Source organism: Musca vetustissima, unplaced genomic scaffold (assembly GCF_032173495.1).
Source record: "Musca vetustissima isolate MV318-11 ecotype Yass unplaced genomic scaffold, APGP_CSIRO_Mvet_v1 utg3263, whole genome shotgun sequence".
In the NCBI taxonomy this organism is placed as follows: Eukaryota; Metazoa; Arthropoda; class Insecta; order Diptera; family Muscidae; genus Musca; species Musca vetustissima.
This window is the reverse complement of record NW_026882278.1, coordinates 323,265-345,732: the sequence shown is the minus strand read 5'-3', so window position 1 is coordinate 345,732 and position 22,468 is coordinate 323,265. Positions and strand designations below refer to the sequence as shown.

The window sequence follows — 22,468 nt, the reverse complement described above, 5'->3', positions numbered from 1 at the left end:
TTTTTTTAAGAAAAATAAATATTGAATTTTAATAACAATATATTCAATATATTAACGGGATAAAAAAGTATTTAATAATACAAAAATTATATATTTAAAATATATTATTATAAAAAAATAATATAATTGCAGCTAACATAAATATGCTAAATATTATTGTGTATACATTTTTTCGTATATTTATAAAAAAACACATATACACACACAAATATTAAAATCGTAAAATGAAGAAGAAGAAATCGGCTGGAAGCAGAAACTATTTTACAGTACATAACCTAAAAAAATTAAAAAGAAATGGTTTTAATCGTTTTTCAATATCAATTAATTGCTTTATATATAAAATGATATAATTTTTTTAAATAAATAAATATATTATTAAGCTTTTTATAAACAAAACATGCTATATATAAATTCAAATTATGTTTTTTTAGGTTAGGTTAAGCTTGTTCCAAAAATTATATACATATATATACTCGTTTAATTATTATTAATATTATTCTTGTTTAGCGAAATTGTTAATGTTTGTTTATAGTTTTTTGTGCTATATATAATCAATAATATAAATAAATAAAAAAAAAACATCCCTGCCCTCACTAAAAACCAATACCAAAAAAATAATAATATTTAAACTTCCACATAACCTCAAAATCTGTTGCAATTATAAACTCTTTATAAAATATATTAACAAAAAACCCAACAACAACAACTAAAAACACACATAAATACACATTACTAAAAATTATATTATTATTGTTTTTTATTACAATGAAAATATTCCCCCAAAAAAATAAAAAAAAAATATTTAAAAAATACTGAGGTTATGGTCGTGTAGAATTTCATAAGTTATGGCAAATAAATGCAATTTTCTTGTGGAAATCAACAATTTTGGCGGATGATGCCAATGGAAAAAATATTCTGCATAAAATTTCATTATAAGTTCCAGAACAACTTATAAACATAAAATAATATTTTCATAGGAAAATTAAGCAAAACAAATACCAAAAACCTTAAAAAAAACAAGATTTTTTTCATTTCACCAATTTCAAGGCATATTTTTAGCCACATATATAGTTACAACAAATTTCCTTTGTTCGAAGACCCATAGCGAAATTTAGTGCAGAATATTTTTCCCTTTAACATTTTCCCCTTAAAATTAAATATTTCAGGAGATTTTGGTATTTATTGGGAAAATGTGCAAAAAATCCCCCAAAAATCGTTGTATTTTTTGTTACAATATTAAAGCTCAATTTAAAACGATATATTTTATAGCTACCGATTTAGTATGTTCTGAGACCCATAGTGAAATTTAGTGTAGAATATTTCCCCCTTTGACATTTCCCCCCTAAAACCAAGTAGTTGCGGAGATTTGGTCATTTATTCAAAATATGTTCGAAAATTCCCAAAAAATATTCACATTTTTTGTATCATTGTTAAAGCTCAATTTAAAACGGTATATTTTATACCTACCAATTTCTTATGGTCCGAGACCCATAGTGAAATTTAGCGTAGAATATCCGACCCTTTAACATTTTCCCCCTAAATCCAAGTATTGATGGAGATTTGGGCATTTATTCGAAATATGTTCAAAAATGCCCAAAAACATAGTTGTATTTTTTGTGACAATGTTAAAGCTAAATTTAAAACGGTGTATTTTATAGCTACGAATTTCTTATGTTCCGAGACCCATAGTGAAATTTAGCGTAGAATATTCGCCCCTTTTACATTTTTACCCTAAAACCAAGTATTTATGGAGATTTTGGCACTTATTCAAAAAATGTTCAAACAATTCCCAAAAAAATATTCACATTTTTTGTAACAATGTTAAAGCTCAATATAAAACGATATAATTTATACCTACCAATTTCGTATGTTACGAGACCCATAGTGAAATTTAGTGTAGAATATTCGACCCTTTTACATTTTTCCCCTAAAATCAGTTATTTCAGGGGATTTTGGCATTTATTCGAAAAATGTTGAAAAATTTCCCCAAAAATATTAAAATTTTTTTAACAATGTTAAAGCTCAATTTAAAACGATATATTTTATAGCTAACGGTTTAGTATGTTCGGAAACCCATAATGAAATTTAGTGTAGAATATTTTCCCCTTTAATATTTCCCCCCTAAAATCAATTATTTGCGGAGATTTGGTCATTTATTCGAAATATGTTCAAAAATGCCCAAAAACATAGTTATATTTTTTGTAACGATGTCAAAGCTCAATTTAAAACGATATATTTTATAGCTACCGATTTAGTATGTTCGGAGACTTATAGTGAAATTTAGCGTAGAATATTTTCCACTTTAACATTTTCCCCCTAAAATTACATATTTCAGGGGATTTTGGCATTTATTCGAAAAATGTTGAAAAATTCCCAAAAAAATATTCACATTTTTTGTAACAATGTTAAAGCTCAATTTAAAACGATATATTTTATAGCTACCGATTTAGTATGTTCCGAGACCCATAGTGAAATTTAGCGTAGGATATTTCCCCCTTTTACATTTTCCCCCTAAAACCATGTATTAATGGAGATTTGGGCGTTTAATCGAAAAAGTACACGTAAAACCCTAAAAACGAAAATGACTTCTATTATACCAAAATCGGAACTAGATTTTTACGGTATATTTAATACCTAGCGATTTCTTATGTTCCAAAACCCACAGTGAAATTTAGCGTAGAATATTTCCTCCTTTCAAATTTTCCCCCTTAAAATGAAGTTTGGCGAAAGATTTCCCCTTCCCATTTCCCCAAAATACCGATTTAAAAATAATTGTTATGTTTACATTTTTTGAGGTTATATTTCATGGTCCCATAACGATTCTATCGTTTTCCTTTGTTTGGTAACCCATAGTGAAATTTAGTGTAGAATATTCCCTCCATTGACATTTCCCCCCTTAAAATGAAGTTTGGCGAAAGATTTCCCTTTCACATTTCCCCAAAATACCAATTTAAAAATAATTGTTATGTTTTGCATTTTTGAGGTTATATTTAATGGTCCAATATCGATTCTACAGGTTTCCTTTATTCGGTAACTTATAATAAAATTTAGCGTAGAATATTCGTCCTTTAACATTTCCCCCCCAAAATGAAGTTTGGCGAAAGATTTCCCTTTCCCCTTTTCCCCAAAATAACAATTTAAAAATAATTGTTATGTTTACATTTATTGAGGTTATATTTCATGGTGCAATATCGATTCTATCGTTTTCCTTTGTTTGGTAACCCATAGTGAAATTACAGTAGAATATTCATTCCATTGACATTTCCCCCCTAAAATAAAGTTTGGCGAAAGATTTCCCTTTCCCATTTCCCCAAAGTACCAATTTAAAAATAATTGTTATGTTTTGCATTTTTGAGGTTATATTTAATGGTCCAATATCGATTCTACAGGTTTCCTTTGTTTGGTAATTTAAAATAAAATTTAGCGTAGAATATTCGCCCCCTTAACATTTCCCCCCTAAAATGAAGTTTGGCGAAAGATTTTCCTTTTCCCCAAAATAATAATTTAAAAATAATTGTTATGTTTACATTTTTTGAGGTTATATTTCATGGTGCAATATCGATTATATTGTTTTCCTTTGTTTGGTAACTCATAGTGAAATTTGATGTAGAATATTCCCTCCATTGACATTTCCCCCCTAAAATGAAGTTTGGCGAAAGATTTCCCTTTCCCATATCCCCATAATACCAATTTAAAAATAAGTGTTATGTTTACATTTTTTGAGGTTATATTTCATTGTCCAATATCGATTCTATCGTTTTCCTTTGTTCGGCAACATACAATAAAATTTAGTGTAGATTATTTTTCCCACTGACATAATGCCAATAAAATGTTGTCTTATACGAGAAAATCGATCAAATTCAAACTAACCTCAAAAAAATCTATTTTTATCGGAATTCATATTATTATGGCTTTTTTACTGGTTATATATTATTTTAAGAAATATCTTTTTTTCGGAGACCCATAGTGAAATTTGATGTAGAATATTTTCGCCATTGGGAATAATACCGGAAAATAATGTTTTATGGGCCATATAGGGTGTCATATTGAAAATGTATGAATTATAACCTATTATTTGTATATAGTGAAGTTTAGGGATACTTTTCATTTATATTTTATATATCTAGGGATTTTTTGTGCTCGGAGACCCTTAGTGAAATTTTGTGTAGAATATTTTATTCTTTAGTATTTACTCTCTAAAATTAAGTTTTCGGGGAATAATACCGGAAAATAATGTTTTATGGGCCATATAGGGTGTCATATTGAAAATGTATGCATTCTAACCTATTATTTGTATATAGTGAAGTTTAGGAGTACTTTTCATTTATATTTTATATATCTAGGGATTTCTTGTGCTCGGAGACCCTTAGTGAAATTTTGTGTAGAATATTTTTTTCTTTAGTATTTACTCTCTAAAATTAAATATTGGGGGTCTTTGGGCCATGAAATGAAAGTTATTATTTAAATTTGTCAATTTCAAGGATATTGTAATAAATCGGTGAAAAACACCCGCTCAAAGTCGTCCTGGAGTTTTCTATTATTCTACAAAAATGTTTTGCATAATGTGCCGGATAATTTTGTTTAATATATTATATATCCTACTATTACGGAACTTAGGGTTTTTTGATATTTAATAGGTGCGCAAGTGTCAAAATTTTTCACATACACTTCGGCAGATATTTTTTGGGTATTTATACATTTCTTTATATAGTTTTGTTTTATTTGTATTATATTTAAAATATTTGGGTTTAAGAAATTCAATATCTCAGTTTATTATTCAATTTTTTTTCTAATATAGAAATTATATTGTCAACCATAACCTCACTTTTTATGGTTATTTGTTTTATAAAACAATTTATTTTTGTTGTGTGTATTCAATTCAAGGCTTGAATTTAAGAAAGCATACTAATAAATAATACCGAAAAATAAGTATTAAAAACAATTTTGAAAAAATAGTTAAAGAAAATATTGAAAATAAAAAATAAAAATAAATCGAAAAAATAGTTAATTTAAATACAAAACCAAATAAATTCTGTTTTAATTTAATAATACAATCAAAACATTTAAAAAACATGAATAAAAAAAAGAAATTTTGAAAAAATGTGGTCATTAAAAATGAAATGCTGGCATTTGGCAATGCAACTAAAAACATCTGTTTTTGAAAGCAAATCAGTGTTGCCAACTACATTTCTGTTGTTTACATTAGGCTTTGTAGGAAAAGAAAAATAATAATTTCAATTGCTATAATTAATTTTATTTATTATTAAATTATATATTTAAAAAAATAACATTAATAATTTAAAAAAATTTAATTATTAATTTTAAATTTAAGCCTACTGGCCACACATTAAATTTAATTATTAAAATCAACTAATTATTTTAATTTCATTGGCTGGCTTCATTTTTTTAATACAACTTCGTTTTCATTTTTATTTTTTACAAAATGTACAAACAAACATTTTTGCAAAACAAAATCTTAATACAAAATATTGACTAAAAACAAGATCCTAACTATAAGTTACATAAAACTTTTCAAAATAATATAATATATTTAAAAAAAATATATATATAAATATTAAAAAAAATAAAAATAAATAAAACAAAAAAGTTATTTTTATACAAAAAAACTTAAAAGTTTCGAGTTTTAATTGGTTGCTATATATTATAGCTAAGTATGTACTTATTTTTGAGACTTATGGTGAAATATTGTAAACAATATTGGCAATACTTTAACATTGGCAACACTTCACTAGGGGAAGGTATTAAGGTGAATTTTTCGATAATGGTCGAAAAATATAATTTTTTATATACTTCGATTTATTCTGCGCTAATTTTGGGGGATTTTTATTATAGCCAGCGGTTTCCTTTGTTCAGAGACCTCTAGTGAAATTTGATGGAGAATATTTTCGCCATTAATATTATGGCCCTAAAATGAAGTATTATTGGAGATTTTCGACCAATTTGGAAAATAAACGAAATTAAATCAAATATGATTTTATATTTTTTACGTCAAAGTTTATGCCGATATTTTGTGGATTTATATATTATTTTCAGATTTCGTTTGTTCAGAGACCTCTAGTGAAATTTGATGGAGAATATTTTCGCCATTAATATTATGACCCTAAAGTTAAATATTATTGAAAAAATTCCACCAATTTGGAAAATAAACAAAATGAAATCAAACATGATTTTATATTTTTTACGTCAAAGTTTATGCCGATATTTTGTGGGTTTAAATATTATTTAGAGATTCCGTTTGTTCAGAGACCTCTAGTGAAATATAGTGTAGAATATTTTCCTCATTGACATCATGCTCAAAAAATGAAAATTTGTAGGAGATTTTGACCCAACATGGAAAAATAACCCAAATAAAACCCACATTTTATTTATCTCCATATGGACCGATTTCTACCGCTATTTTTTCTTATATATGTAAAAGCTGGCGATTTCTTTTGTTCAGAGACCTCTAGTGAAATTTAGCGGAGAATATTTTCTCCATTGATATGAAGATCCTAAAATGAAGTATTACTGGATATTTTAGACCAATTTGGAAAATGATCAAAATTAAATCAGTAATATTTTTTAAATGTTTACACCCAAATAAATGCCGATATTTTGTGGGTTTAAATATTATTTAGATATTCCGTTTGTTCAGAGACCTCTAGTAAAATTTAGCGGAGAATATTTTCTCCATTAACATCATGCCCAAAAAATGAAATTTTGTGGGAGATTTTGACCCAAATGGAAAAATAACCTTAATAAAACCTAAATGTTATTTATCTCTATATAGACCGATTTCTACCGCTATTTTTTCTTATATATATTAAAGCTAGCGATTTCTTTCGTTCAGAGACCTCTAGTGAAATTTGATGGAGAATATTTTCTCCATTGATATGAAGACCCTAAAATGAAGTATTACTGGAGATTTTAGATCAATTTGGAAAATGATCCAAATTGAATCAGAAATAATTTTTTAAATGATTACACCCGAATAAATACTGACACTTCGTGGGTATATATAATATTTAGAGATTTCATTTGTTCAGAGACCTCTAGTGAAATTTAGTGTAGATTATTTTCTCCATTGGCATTATGGTCATAAAATGAAAATTTGTAGGAGATTTTGACTTAAATTGAAAAATAACCTTAATAAAACTATAATTTTATTTATCTTTATATAGACAGATTTTTACAGCTATTTTATTTTTCTTATATGGGTTAAAGCTAGCGATTTCTTGCGTTCAGAGACCTCTAGTGAAATTTAGTGTAGAATATTTTTTTCATTGGCATCATGCCCATCAAATGAACATTTGACGGAGATTTTGACCTAAATTGAAAATAGACCCACATTTTTTTTAAATTTATATATTCCGATTTCTAAAGCTATTTTCCCTATATATGTTAAATCTAGCGATTTCTTTCGTTCAGAGACCCCTAGTGAAATTTTATGGAGAATATTTTTTCCATTAACATCGAGCCCCTAAAAGTATGTTTGATACTCCAAAATACCATATGTTGAAAAAATTAACGAATTACCGCAAAACATTTTCTCTAACCTCAAAATTTCCCCCTGACTGACCAAGGAGGGTACCTACCACCTCTCAGTGAAAACTACATTCCCTTCTCAATGTCGTGTGTGTGTGTGCTTAATTGATTTTCACCACCTTTTTTTTAATAACTTACCCACCTTTATTACAATTTCGAAGCTACCCACATGTTGCCGCCCCTCTAAACAATAAAGGTGGCCCTAAGCAAAGTTAGTTACTCTTTGTTAATTGATAGGCAATTTAATTGCTTAAGTTTTTTTCTTTTTCGAATTATGTATTATTAAATAGTGTGATAAAATAACACTTTTTAATTATTGTTTTAAAAAGTCAAGGAAAAAAGTTGTCAAAGGAAAAAACTTTTTCCTTGAAAGGGAGAAAAGTGGAGGGTTCTTAAAAAAGACAACAACTGTTGTATTCGTAAGAGGGGGAAGAGACGACACTGAACAAAAAGTAAAGTAGCCAATAAACAATTATTTTTATGTTAGCATTTTTTCAAATAATTTTCATGATCATAAAGTGAGGTTATGCGGGAAAGTGAGGTTATGAAATGAAGATTTTCAGAAGATTCCTTTTTTTAATTTTTCCCTTTGATATTTTATAGATTTCTATTATAGCTACCGGTTTTCTTTCTTCAGTGACTTATAGTGAAATTTTGTGTGGAATATTTTTACCATTGACACACGAGCCGGAATTGTAGTATATTGGTCGAATTTGGCCCAAAATTGAAATATGTTATAAAATGAAGTCTAAAAAATTCGGCATTTTTATTCGCTTTTTCGCATACGGATTTTAGTAGTAAATATTTTGGCAACAAATTTTAGTTGTTCAGCGACCCCTAGTGAAATTTAGTGTAGAATATTTTTCCCTTCACAGCAACCCTCTGAAATTAAGTATTTCCGATAAAATTGACCAAAAATGAAAATAATACCAAAAAATACCCACAAAAATATATACTTTGTAATATAACCAAATTGTAAGCAATATTTCGAGAACATATGTAACACCTACAGTTTTTTTGTACTCGTTGACCTCTAGTGAAATTTAGAGTAGCATATGTTTTCCCTTGACAGCAACCCTATAAAATTAAGTATTCTTGGTAAAATTGACCAAAAATGAAAATAATATCAAAATTACCCACAAAAATATATATTTTGTTATATAACCAAATTTTAACCGATATCCAGAGGTTTTTTGTATTTTGTGACCTATAATAAAATTTAGTGTAGAACATATTTTCCATTGACAGCAACCCTCTAAAATTAACTATTCTGGGTGAAATCGACCAAAAATGAAAATAATACCAAAAAATGCCCCAAATAAATTTCTTCATTTATATGCCCAAATTGAACCGATATTTCCAAAACATATATAACACCTACAGTTTTTTTGTCCTCGTTGACCTCTAGTGAAATTTAGTGTAGAATATATTTTCCATTGACAGCAACTCTCGAAAATTAATTAGTCTTGGTAAAATTGACCAATAATGAAAATAATACCAAAAAATACCCCAAATAAATGTCTTCATTTATATGCCCAAATGAAGCAATATTTGCAGTTTATATAGCGATATCTAGCGATTTATTGTACTCAGCGACCTATACTAAAATTTTATTTTGAATAATTTTTCCATTGACACCAATCATGCGAAATCATGATTTATAGCAAATATTGGCCAAATGTTAAAAACAAACACAAATATGACTTATAAATAATTTATGATCAATTTTTTGCTATTATTTTGTTGTTATATATTATAGCTATGGATTTGTTTTATCCTGTGACCTATAGTGAAATTTTGCGGAGAATATTATTTCCATTGATATCACCTATCTAAAATCAAGTATAAGGGTCAATATAAAGCCAAAGTGAAAATATTCACAAAATTTGCTCCACAAATGAACTTTTTTAATATAAGCAACTTTGCCTAGAGATTTCATTGCTATATATTAGAGCTAGAGATTTCTAGTGGTCGGTGACCCATAATGAAATTTTCTGCAGAATATTTCTTTCATTGATATCATCTCTCAAATCTGAAGTTTTGTAGTCAATTTAATCCAAAATTCCAAAAAATACCAATTTATCCCCAAAAAATGTTTGACTGATAATGCCCAAATTTCCACTGCGATTTAATTGCCATCTATTAGCGCTACGAATTTCTTTTGGTCGGTGACCCATAGTGAAATTTTGTAAAGAATATTTTTTTCATTAACATTATTGCCCTAAAATGTGGTATTGTGGTACAAATTGGCCCAAAATGTAAATAAGTTACTAAATTATGTCTAACAAAATCTACGTTTATTGTTCACTTTTTGTCACAAAGATTTTATGAATAAAAATTATAGCTACCGATTTCTTTTGGTCGGTGACCCATAGTAGAATTTTCTGCAGAATATTTCTTTCATTAACATCATTGCCCTAAAATGTTGTATTGTGGTCTAAATTGGCCCAAAATGTAAATAGGTTACTAAATTATGTCTAAAAAAATCTATGTTAATTGTTCGCTTTTTGTCACAAAGGTTTTATGAATAAATATTTAGGCTACAAATTTTTGTTATTCGGTGACCCATAGTGAAATTTTCTGCAGAATATTTTTTTCATTAACATCATTGCCCTAAAATGTAGTATTGTGGTCCAAATTGTCCCAAAATTCTAATAACTTACAAAAGTAAGTTCATAATCTTATAATCATTTTCGCATTACGATTTTATTAATAAAAATTAAAGCTACCGATTTCTTTTGGTCAATGACCCATAGTGAAATTTTCTGCAGAATATTTCCTTCATTAACACTTTTATTCTAAAATTAACCGTTTCTCTACAATTTATCATTAGTTCAGAACAAAAAAGCATTTTGTGTTCAATTTCAGCAGTATAACAACAGCATTGATCAGCTGTTTTCTACTTTACACTCTCTTTCTCTCTCTCTCTCTCTATTAAGATTAATTGCCAAAGACGAAATAACTGTCATTCGTGGCTTAAAAAAATGATGCCACATTTACATTATGATTCAATAGAACTTACATTTCTATTATTTTATAGGTTATGTTAAGCATAGTTTTGAAAATGAGAAGTGAGTAAACATTTTTAGTATTTTTTTTTTATTTAAATTAATTCTTATTAGAACTAAGCATTCTTATGAAACTAATACCGTGAAGTAATTATGTTTTATTTATTTTAAGGTTAGGTTGAGACATCCTACTTTGAAGCAATTTCATTAGCTACTAAAATTGCCCAAAAAATTGTATATGGAAAGAGGGTGACATTTTTTTGTATTGTTATCCTTGAAAAAAGGATTAGCTTCTAATTTTTTGGTGTTTTATCAAATCAATTATTTATTGTTGATTATTTTGGTATTATTTAATAATTTAATGTCACTTAATCACCGCAATGAATAATACAAAAAAACTAACCCTTTTTATTTAAATTGTAACCGATTTTTTGTTGGGGTTTCCATTGCGCAACGACCGTACACTGAGAAAATTTTTAAAATGATTTATTTTATAATGTGAGGTTATGTTATTTTATAATGTAAGGTTATGTTATTAAATTGACCCAAAAATACAAATACAAAAATGATTATTGATTTTTTAATGATATAGATAAAAGTTACAGATTTCTCGTGTTCGGTGACCCATAGCGAAATTTTGTGTAGAATATTTTTTCCATTAACACCAACCCTCTAAAATTAAATAATATTAAGAAAATTGGCCCAATTTGAAAAATATACCAAAAAATACCCCTAAAAATTTTCTTCTCAATACAACCAAATTGTTTTTGCTATTTCGAATGGATTTTGTATAGTTAACGATTTCGGTTGTTCCGAGAACCATAGTGAAATTTTGTATAGAATATTTTTTCCATTGACATCAAGCCTCTAAAATTATATAATAGTAATAAAATTTACCCAATTTGAAAAATATACCCTAAAAATATTTCTTCTTCATACAACCAAATTGTTTTTGCTACTTCGAATACATTTTGTATAGCTATCGATTTCGGTTGTTCGGAAGCCCATAGAGAAATTTTGTATAGAATATTTTTTCCATTGACATCAACCCTCTAAAATTAGGTAATATTAAGAAATTTGGTCCAATTTGAAAAATATACCAAAAATACCCCAAAAATATTTCTTCTTAATACAACCAAATTGTTTTTGCTATTTCGAATGAATTTTGTATAGCTATCGATTTCGGTTGTTCGGTGGTCCATAGTGAAATTTTGTGTAGAATATTTTTTCTATTAACACCATCGTGATAAAATCAAGATTTCTTGGAGAAATTGAGTTAAGTTGAAAAGCCTTTATTTATTTTGATTTCTTTTTTAATTAATTTTTTTCAGTGTATTTATTTACAACAACAACACCCATTGCTTATAATAATTACAATAATAAAACTTTACAACTCCTCCTTTACAACGAATATAAACATAATTGTGTAAATTATCATGGGGGTTATAAAGGACCTCTGTTTGCTGCCACAGTTCTTATTCGGGAAATTGGCTTTGAAGGCAGTTAAAAAAAAACGAAAATGGTTAACCGGGAAATAGGTGGGATAATTATTGAAAATTATTTATTTTTTGAAAATTTTTTAATTTTTTTTAATTATTTTTTTTTTGTTCTCTCCATTAGCTGTGAAGCCAAAGAAAAAAGTGGCCACCAAACATGCCGTCACCTATCTCTATGGCTGTTTTCACATTATGGGCATCCATCCGGGTAAAACTAACCCCCAGCTATATATCCTCTATGCCTTGGTAATCCATACGATGACAACGATTTTTACCCCAATTTCATTTACCACCAGTTATTTCATTCGATCCGATACCGATACCTTCAATGTGGGCGTATTCCTAACCTCTGTACAGGCGGTCATCAACGTCTATGGCTGTGCTGTGAAAATGTTGCTCTTGGTCTATTACAAAAGCAAATTGGAGGCTGCCGAAAAATTAATGGACAAAATGGATGAACATTGTCGGGCCGAAGATGAGGTCCAAGAATTATATACAGTACGCAATTTGGGTAGGCGGATAGTTTTGGGTTATTGTACCGCCTATTGGATCTACACGACAATGACATATATTGCGGCCTTGATTTCGGGAGTGCCTTCGTATTCGTTGAATCTCTTTGTTATACAATGGAGACGTTCGAAATGGGAATTTTATGTGGCTTCGTTTATTGAATATATCCTGACGAGTTGGACATGTTTCCAGCAGGTGGCCAATGATTCGTATGGTACGGTATATGTTTGTATATTGCGGGCCCATGTGAGAATTCTTTTGCTGAGAATACGTAAAATGTGTTCGCAGAGCGATCAAACGGCCGAGCAAAATTTGGAGGAGCTGAAAAGTGTTATCAAGGATCACAAGGATTTGATACAGTAAATATGGAATTTTTTAAAATTTTTTTTAAATTTATTTTTTTAATTTTTTTAAAATTTTATTTTAATTTTCTATTAATTTTTTTTTATTTTTTTAATAATTTTTTTTTAATTTTTTTTTTTTTTTAATTTTTTTTTTAAAATTTTTTTTTTTTTTTTTTTTTTTTTTTTTTTTTTTTTTTTTTTTTTTATTTTTTTTTTTTTTTTTTTTTTTTTTTTTTTTTATTTTTTTTAAATTTTTTTAAAATTTAAAAATTTTTTTTTATTTTTTTTCTAAAAATTATCCTAATTTTTTTTTATTTTTCTCTCCCCCCTCCTAGGCTCTACAATGCCATCTCACCGGTCATTTCGCAAACGATTTTTCTACAATTTTCCATAACCGCCATAATATTGGGTATAACCCTAATTAATATTGCCATATTTTCGACAACAATTGCTGCTGTGGCCGCCTCCTCATTTTATGTTATCGCCGTTGTTGTGGAAATATTCCCGTTATGCTATTATGCCAATTGCCTATTGTACGATAGCGATACATTGGCAACGGAAATATTCCATTCGGCGTGGATTGATCGGGATCAACGTTATCGTAAGATGTTGATCTTTTTTATACAACGGACCCAGAAAAGTATGGAACTGTGGGCAGGGAAAATGTTTCCCATCAATTTGAATAGTTTTATAAGTGTAAGTAAGGAGAAATCTCTTAAATTAAAATCTCATTTTTCTCGTAGAGATTTAATGGTTATCTATTAGAACTAGATATTTTTGTTAGTCGCTGATCCATAGTAAAATCTTATGGAGAATATTTCTATCACTGAAAAAATTTTCCTAAAATGAAGGATTGTGGCTTAATTTGGGCCAAATTCCAAAAAGGCCAAAAAAAACCTCCAAATATGGGCATCTTAAAAATGCCCAAGTTTACCCAGAGATTTAATTATTATCGGCTAGAGTTACAGTTTTTTGTTGTTCGGCGACCCATAGTGAAATTTTATGCAGAATATTTTTTTCGTTGACACCATCAACCTAAAGTGAAGTATTGTGTTATAATTTGGGACAAATTCCATAAATACCCAAAATTAAGACCAAAAAGTGTCATATATAATATACCCAAATTTCCCTGGAGATTTAATGGTTATCCGTTGGAGCTACAGATTTTTGTTAGTCGCTGACCACAAGTGAAATTTTATGCAGAATATTTCTTCTATTGACATCCTTCCGCTAAAATGAAAAATTAAGGTAAAATTTGGACCAAAATCAAAAAAGGCCCAAATTTTACACAAAAAAAATTTATTCTTAAATATACCCAAATTTCCCCAGAGATTTAATTGTTACTTATTAGAGTTGCAGATATTTGTTGTTCGGTGACCCAAAGTGAAATTTTATGCAGAATATTTCTGCCATTAACATCATCTTCCTAAAATGAAGGATGGTGGTCTAATTTGGGCCAAATGCCAAATGCCAAAAAGACCAAAAAACCCCAAATGTGGGCATCTTAAAAATGTCCAAGTTTACCCTAAAATTTAATGGTTATCTATTAGAGCTACATGGATTTGTTGTTCGCTGACACATAGTGAAATTTTATGCAGAATAGTTCTTTCATTGACATTATCCCGCTAAAATGAAGTATTAAAGTATAATTTAGAACAAAATCAAAATAGACCAAAAAACCCTAAAGATTGTCAAATTTCCCTGGATTGCCAAATTTCCCTGGAGATTTAATGGTTATCTGTTAGAGCTACTGCGATTTGTTGTTCGGCGACCCATAGTGAAATTGTATGTAGAATATTTCTTTCATTGACATTCTTCCGCTAAATCTGAGTATTAGGGTATAATTTGGACCAATATCAAAATAGACCAAATAAAACCCTTTAAAAGATATATTTTTAAGATACCCAAAATTTACCCTGAGATTTAATGGTTATCTGTTAGAGCTACATCGATTTGTTGCTGGGGGACCCTTAGTGAAATTTTATGGAGAATATTTCCTTCACTGACATCACCCCTCTAAAGGGAAGTAATATTAAGAAAATTGGCCCAATTTGAAAAATATCCCAAAAATACCCCCAAAAATATTTCTTCTTAATATAACCAAATTGTTTTTGCTACTTCGAATTTATTTTGTATAGTTAACGATTTTTGTTGTTCGTCGACCCATAGTGCAATTTTGTATAGAATATTTCTTTCATTGAAATCAACCATGAAAAATCATGATTTTTGCATAATATTGACTAATTTAAAAAAAAATAATTAACTCTAAGCATATCGATGGCCAAATTGTTGTTGTTATTTTCGGGTTATATATTATGACCGATTTTTATTGTTCGTTGACATATAGTGAAATTTTGTATAGAACATTTTTTCCATTGCCAACAACCTTCTAAAATTAAGTAAAGTTAAGAAAATTTGCCCAATTTGAAAAATATACCAAAAAATACCCCAAAAAAAATTTCTTCTTAATACAACCAAATTGTTTTTGCTATTTCGAATGTATTTTGTATAGTTAACGATTTTTATTGTTCGGAGACCCCTAATGAAATTTTCTATAGAATATTTCTTCCATTGGTATTATCCACCAAAAATGTAGCATTGTGGTCTAATTTTACTCAAATTAAAATACCTTACAATAGAAAGTCCCAAATTGGGTAAACAATATTTTTGTATTAAAATTTTATAAAGAAATATTATAGCTAGAGATTTCGATTATACGGTGACCCATAGTGAAATTTTATGGAGAATATTTCTTTCATTGACATCATTTTACTAAAATGCTGCGTTCTATTACAATTGTCCATAAATTCAAAAAAGAATTAATATTAATTGATTGCATTTTGATCAGCATTGATCAGCTGTTTTGCTTCTCTACACACTCACACACACACTCTCTCTCTCTCCTTCTCTCTGTCTCTCAAGATGATGACACATCATTCATTTGGGTTGTTATAAACAATATCACGTTTACATTATGCTGTTTATATTCAGTGGGAATTTATAGAATAAAAATATTGAATTATTTGAAAGAAAAATCATGACATAATTTTTAATAATTAAATAATAGAGCTTTCTTTGGATTTTTAATAATTATAAGATTATTATGTATTAATTTTTTTCTTGCAGATTGCCAAATTTTCATTTTCCCTTTACACGCTAATCAAACAAATGGGCATTAAGGAGCGTTTGGATTTATAAAAAAAATATATTTAAAGAAAAAAATATATATATGTATACAATAAATTATAAATTATATGCAAATAAAATAGAATAAAAACAAACCTAAATGTTTTATTAATATTTTAATAACAAATCCTACCTTTGCATTAATTTGAGGTTATGTTGAATGTCAGTTTTTAAATTTTTTTCTTAATGTCCAAAACATTTTCAGATTAGCTAGGAAATTTTTTTCAACTTTTTAACAGTACGTATTTTTTTTTTTTTTTTTTATTTTTTTTGAGGTTACAAAGAAAACCTCCTACTTCGAAGCACCTTGAACAACTACTACAAATTGCTAGAATTTCTATTTGGTTTAAAGATTTGTTAGACATATTTAATTGTTGCTAACTTCCAAAAAGTTTTTATATTTTATTGTAAATAATTAGTTGATGTTGTTGTTGTTTTATTTTAATTACTTTAACGATTGAAAGTTAGCACCAAATTCGTTTCTTGTTTTTTTTTTTTAATTTTTAATATTAAAATAGAAAAAGAAAAACTTTTCTTTTTTAAAATAATTAGAAAAATATTTCTTGGAATGATTTGTTTTTAATTACCCAATACTGAGGGTACACTGAGAAAATTGAAAATTGCGGAGATTTTCCTTGTGAAGAATAGGAACAAAAAAAAATAACAATAGATTTTCTAAATTTACATTGAGATTTTCTAGAAAAAATATTATAGCCACAGATTTTTGCTGATCGGCGATCTATAGTGAAATTTTGTAAAGAATATTTCTTTTATTGGCATCATCCATCTAAAATGCCGTAAAGTGGTCCAAATGTGGCCTTAATTAAAACTAGAAACAATATAAATAAAAAACCGATTCTTCTTTGCTAAACCCCATTTTAGGATTAAAATTTAATTGTTATACATCGAAGCTATGGATTTCTTTTGGTCGGCGACCCATACTGAAATTTTATGTAGAATATTTTTCCCCTTGACATGATCCGCCTAAAGTGTAAAATTGTGGTCGAAATTGGCCTGTTAAAAATTTAAAAAAAATCTATTTAGATTTTATTAATAAATATTATAACTACGGATTTTTGTTGTCTACAAAAATCATCCGCCTAAAGTGCAAATTGTGCAATTTTCCCAATTTTTTTCAACTTTACATTGCAAATTTTATTAAGAAATATTATAGCTACAGATTTTTGTTGTTCGATGGCCCATAGTGAAATTTTATGCAGAATATTTCTCTCATTGGCATCCTTCCGCTAAAATTATGTATTAAGGTATAATTTCAAATTAAAATAGACCAAAAAAACCTAAAAAGATATATTTTTAAGATGCACAAAATGTATCCTGAGATTTAATGGTTATCTGTTAGAGCTACATCAATTTGTTGTCCGGCGATCCATAGTGAAATTTTATGGAGAATATTTCATTCATTGACATCAACCACTTAGAATGAAGTATTAAGGTATAATTTGGGCCAAATTGTCAAAATGCACAAAATCTACACAAATACTTATATTTAGTTTGATATACCCCAAATGAACATTGAGATTTTATGAGGAAATATTATTGCTACAGATTTTTGTTGTTCGGTGACTGATAGTGAAATTTTCTGTAGTTTATTTTTTCCATTGACATCAACTGCCGAAAGTGAAGCCCAATGGGAGATATTGACATCGAATGACAATCAACCCTGATAAATGGCCAATTAAGAAGCGTTTTGTTTGCTTAGTAATACGAATTTTTGCATTGAAATTTAATAGAGACATATTATTGCTATAGATTTTTTCTATTCGGGGACCTACAGTGAAATTTTGTGAGGAATAAATTTTCCATTGACATCATGCTCAAAAAGTGAAAAATTCTTGATCAATTTGGCTCCGACTTGAAATAATCATGAAATTAACCTTAAAATTGATTCTCTGTTTATATACCCTAAGTTGTTGTTGTTACATTTTTTATTAGAAAATATTATCGCTATAGTTTTGAGTAGTTCTGAGACCTATAGTGAAATTTTGTGAGGAATAAATTTTCCATTGACATCATGCCCAAAAAGGGAAATTTTCTTGATCAATTTGGATCTGAGTTGAAATAACCATGAAATTAACCTTAAAATTGATTCTCTGTTGATATACCCTAAGTTGTTGTTGCTTTTTTAGTAGAAAATAATAAAGCTACAGATTTCATTTGCTCTGAGACCTATAGTGAAATTTAGTGAGGAATACATTTTCCATTGACATTATGTTAAAAAAATTAGGAAATACGGCCCAAATTGACCTCAAATTGAAATTTGTATGAAAATAACCTAAAAAATTTTCTTTATTCATATATCACAATTTGTTGTTGCATTTTTTATTGGAAAATATTATATCTAGAGATTTCATTAGTTCTGAATCACATAGTGAAATTTGATGTAGAACATATTTGCCATTGTCATAAACTTCCTAAAATACATCCATGTGGAGGATAAACCCAATAACTACAATAAACCCATAAAAGAGAACATAATCAGGAACTTTCGTTCTTTGTATATATATCCCAATTTGTTGTTGCTTTTTTATTGCGAAATATTATAGCTACAGTTTTCATTTATTCTGAGACCTTATGTGAAATTTGATGTAGAATGTATTTTTCATTGGCATAATTAACCTAAAATGTGGCCATGTGGGAGATATTGGAAAAATCGGCAACAAACCCACAAAAATGGCAATATGGTTCTTGTTAGTTAATATACTGAATTTAATCCTAAATTTTCCTGATATATATTATAGCTACAGATTTTACTTGTTTTGATTCTCATAGTGAAATTTAGTGAGGAATACATTTTCCTTTGACATCATGCCCAAAAAATTAGAAATTCATGAACAATTTGGCCCTGATTTAATATAACTACGAAATTAACCTAACTTCTTTTCTTATTTGATATACCCTACTTTGTTGTGGCTTTTTTATTGGCAAATATTATAGCTACAGATTTTATTTGTTCGAAGACCCATAGTAAAATTTAGTGGAGAATACATTTTCCTTTGACATCATACTCAAAAAGTGAAGAATTCGGCCCTGAATTGATATAACTACGAAATTAACCTAACTTTTTTCTTTTTTGATATAACCTACTTTGTTGTTGGCTTTTTTATTGGCAAATATCATAGCTACAGATTTTATATGTTCTGAGGCACATACTGAAATTCGATGTAGAATATAGTTTCCCTTGACATGAACTCTCAAAAATGTTGTCATGTGGGAATTATGGCCCCAAAGCTGCAAACTCCAACTCCTTAATTTCTTGGCGTGTTTTTTAATTATTTTGGTGGATGTGTGTGTCAAATAATTATTCTTATAAGAAAACTTTTTGAGTTTCTTTTTTTCAGCAATTATTTTTACAAAAGTAAAAAAGAATTTACATTTGTGGGAAATTTCCTTTATTTCTCAAAAAGGCTATAAAAGCAAGCCTAACCTCAAAGTAAATGTTTCAGTTTAGTTGGCAATATTTTTCCCCCAATGGAAAAGCAAAGTACCGCGGAAGAAGCTATTGGGCTGCCACAGGAACAACTGCAACAACAACAACAAGTTGTTAAGAGCAATAAAAAATCCAAATTGAGCCATGAAAATAATTGGGGTAAAATAAAATTTTGGTTTCCATTTTTTTCTAATTTTTTTATAATTTCCACCCTTTCCTTTCAGATTTACAGGAGGACACTTCCCTACAAACCCGCCACGGCTTACGTTATCTTTATAATGGTTTTCGTTTCTTGGGTATTTATTTCCCCCAACGGGGCAAGACTTTGTATTTCGTATGGTCCCTGGTGGTGAATCTCTATGTGACCATTTTGCTGCCGACGGGTTTTATAATGGGCATCATCGATGTAACCGATGAAAATGTGGAAATTGGTAATCTCCTAACATCATTCCAGGTGGCCATAAATGTTGTGGGTTGTTCCATTAAAATTATTCTCATGTATTTCCTATTACCGCAACTGCTCAAGTGTGAACCGATATTCGAGCGTCTCGATAAACGTTGTACCAGCCGCAAAGAGAGGGATCTAATACGCCGTTTTATACACGATGGTAACCGCTTGGTGGTATGGTTTGCAATTGCCTATTGGTCGTATTCGAGTAGTACGTGTATTAGTGCTGTACTCTTTGGACGGTTACCCTATAACCTGTATAATCCATTTATTGATGCCCAGGCGTCAATGGGGAATTTTATTTTGGCGGTGCTAATGGAAATGGTGCCCATGGATATAGCATGTTTCCAACAGGTGGTGGATGATTCATATGCAGTTATTTATGTGCAAATATTAAGGACACATATGCAGGCATTGCTGATAAGATTGAAGCACTTGAATGATGAGGATGATGCCATGGAACTGGATGGATATAATGGCGACGAAGACTCGGAGGAAAGAAATGTTGAGAAATTAAAATTGTGTATCATAGATCACAAAAATATTATTGAGTAAGTTCCAAAAAATCCATTACTTATTTTAATTGTAATACTCTCTTTCCCTCCCCTTACCCCCAGACTCTACGAACGTGTGGCCCCGGTAATTTCTATTACCATTTTTGTACAATTCACCATAACGGCCAGCCTATTGGGTTCAACCCTAATAAACATACTGATCTTTGCCACCAATACAGCTTCCATAGTGGCCTCTTGTTTCTATGTCCTGGCCGTGGTGGTGGAAGTATTCCCGCTGTGCTACTATGCCCAGTGTCTAATGGAAGAAAATAATCGCCTAAGCAATGCCATATTCCATTCGAATTGGATCTATCAAAGTAAACGTTATCGTAAAATGTTAATATTTTTTATGCAACGGTCCCAAAAGGTTATCGAATTTACAGCCGGGAAATTATTTCCCATTACCTTGAGTAGTTTTTTGAGTGTGAGTGCAAAAAAAACCGGGTAAACATTTGTTCATCATTTCTTTCTCTTTACAGATTGCCAAATTTTCATTTTCTTTATATACCCTGATAAAGGAAATGGATTTGAAGGAACGTTATGGTTTGAATTAATATTGGAAAACTTGGAAAATAAATATATAATTTATTCTGAATATGTGATCGATAAAAATATCGAATAAATCAATAAAAAAATAACTCAATACGAAATCATAACCCATAAAATACCTATATTTACATTAAAATTTATTATTAAATATGATAGCTAGAGATTTTGTTTGTTCGGAGACCCTTAGTGAAATTCGATGTACAATATTTGTGTCATTGACATTATCTACCAAAAATGAGGCTATGTGGCAGATATGGGCATTGAACTGCAACAAACCCGTAAAAAGAGGCAGTAAGACTGTTTTTATAAATAAAATTTAAAATTAAATTATTTTTTGATAAATATTATAGCTAGAGATTTCTTTTCTTTGAAGACCCTTAGTGAAATTCGATGTAGAATATATGTGTCATTGACATAATCGCCCAAAAATGCAGCTATACGGCAGATATGGGCAATGAGCTGTAACAAGCCCTTAAATACCTCAATCGATTTATTTTCCTTTTATACCAATTTTATATTAAAAATTTTCTTGATAAATATTATAGCTAGGGACTTCTTTTGTTCGAAGACCCATAGTGAAATTGCATGTAGAATATATCTGTCATTGACATTATCTACCAAAAATTAGGCTATGTGGCAGATATGGGCAATGCAATGCAACAAGCCCCAAAATACATCAATCGATTTATTTTCCTTTTATACCAATTTTATATTAAAAATTTTTGTTGATAAATATTTTAAGATAAATATTATAGCTAGGGACTTCTTTTGCTCCAAGACCCACAGTGAAATTTTGTGAAGAATAACTTTTCCATTGACATCACCTTCAAAAAATGAAGAATTTGTGCTAATTTTGGCCTCAACATGAAATATGTTCGAAATTAACCTCAAAATCTTTCTTTGTTGATATAACTAATTTTCAAATTTAAATTTCATTGCGAATTATTATAGCTACAGATTTGTTTTGTTCAGAGACCTATATTGACATATTGTGAAGAATATAATTTCCATTGACAGCATTTCGCTAAAATGTACCTAAATGGGAAATATTGCCAAATAGCGAAAATAAACCCCACAAAAGTTACAATAAGACTATTGTACGTTAATAAACTAAATTTAACATCAACATTTCACTGATAAACACTATAGCTAGAGATTTCTTTTGTTCAAAGACCCATAGTGAAATGTTGTGAAGAATATTTTTTCCATTGACAACACCTTCAAGAAATGAAGAATTTGTGCTAATTTTGGCCTCAACATGAAATAAGTTCGTAGTTAACCTCAAAATATTACTTTGTTGATATAACTAATTTTCAAATTTAAATTTCATTGCGAATTATTATAGCTACAGATTTCCTTTGTTCTGGGACTAATAGTGAA

At 28.8% G+C, this 22,468-nt stretch overlaps 2 protein-coding genes across 2 annotated transcripts; both read left to right on the top strand.

Annotated features, from left to right (window-relative positions):
* Positions 1–12,072: 12,072 nt before the first annotated feature.
* LOC133328539 (odorant receptor 42a-like) lies at positions 12,073–16,101 on the top strand. Its single transcript, XM_061537103.1, has 4 exons — positions 12,073–12,091; positions 12,174–12,918; positions 13,239–13,599; positions 16,030–16,101. The coding sequence occupies exons 1-4, from the start codon at positions 12,073–12,075 to the stop codon at positions 16,099–16,101; spliced, it is 1,197 nt and encodes a 398-aa protein (XP_061393087.1).
* A 3,477-nt stretch (positions 16,102–19,578) lies between these two features.
* LOC133328538 (odorant receptor 7a-like) lies at positions 19,579–21,093 on the top strand. The gene is made up of 4 exons (XM_061537102.1): positions 19,579–19,696; positions 19,762–20,536; positions 20,603–20,963; positions 21,019–21,093. Exons 1-4 carry the CDS (start codon positions 19,579–19,581, stop codon positions 21,091–21,093), a joined length of 1,329 nt encoding a protein of 442 aa, XP_061393086.1.
* Positions 21,094–22,468: the final 1,375 nt, after the last annotated feature.

Coding starts and splice junctions, on each gene's coding strand:
- LOC133328539 (XM_061537103.1), top strand. Junction 12,919..13,238: donor GATCACAAGGATTTGATACA/GTAAATATGGAA, acceptor CCCCCCTCCTAG/GCTCTACAATGCCATCTCAC. Junction 13,600..16,029: donor ATTTGAATAGTTTTATAAGT/GTAAGTAAGGAG, acceptor TTTTTCTTGCAG/ATTGCCAAATTTTCATTTTC.
- LOC133328538 (XM_061537102.1), top strand. CDS start 19,579: ATGGAAAAGCAAAGTACCGCGGAAGAAGCTATTGGGCTGCCACAGGAA. Junction 20,537..20,602: donor GATCACAAAAATATTATTGA/GTAAGTTCCAAA, acceptor CCTTACCCCCAG/ACTCTACGAACGTGTGGCCC. Junction 20,964..21,018: donor CCTTGAGTAGTTTTTTGAGT/GTGAGTGCAAAA, acceptor TTCTCTTTACAG/ATTGCCAAATTTTCATTTTC.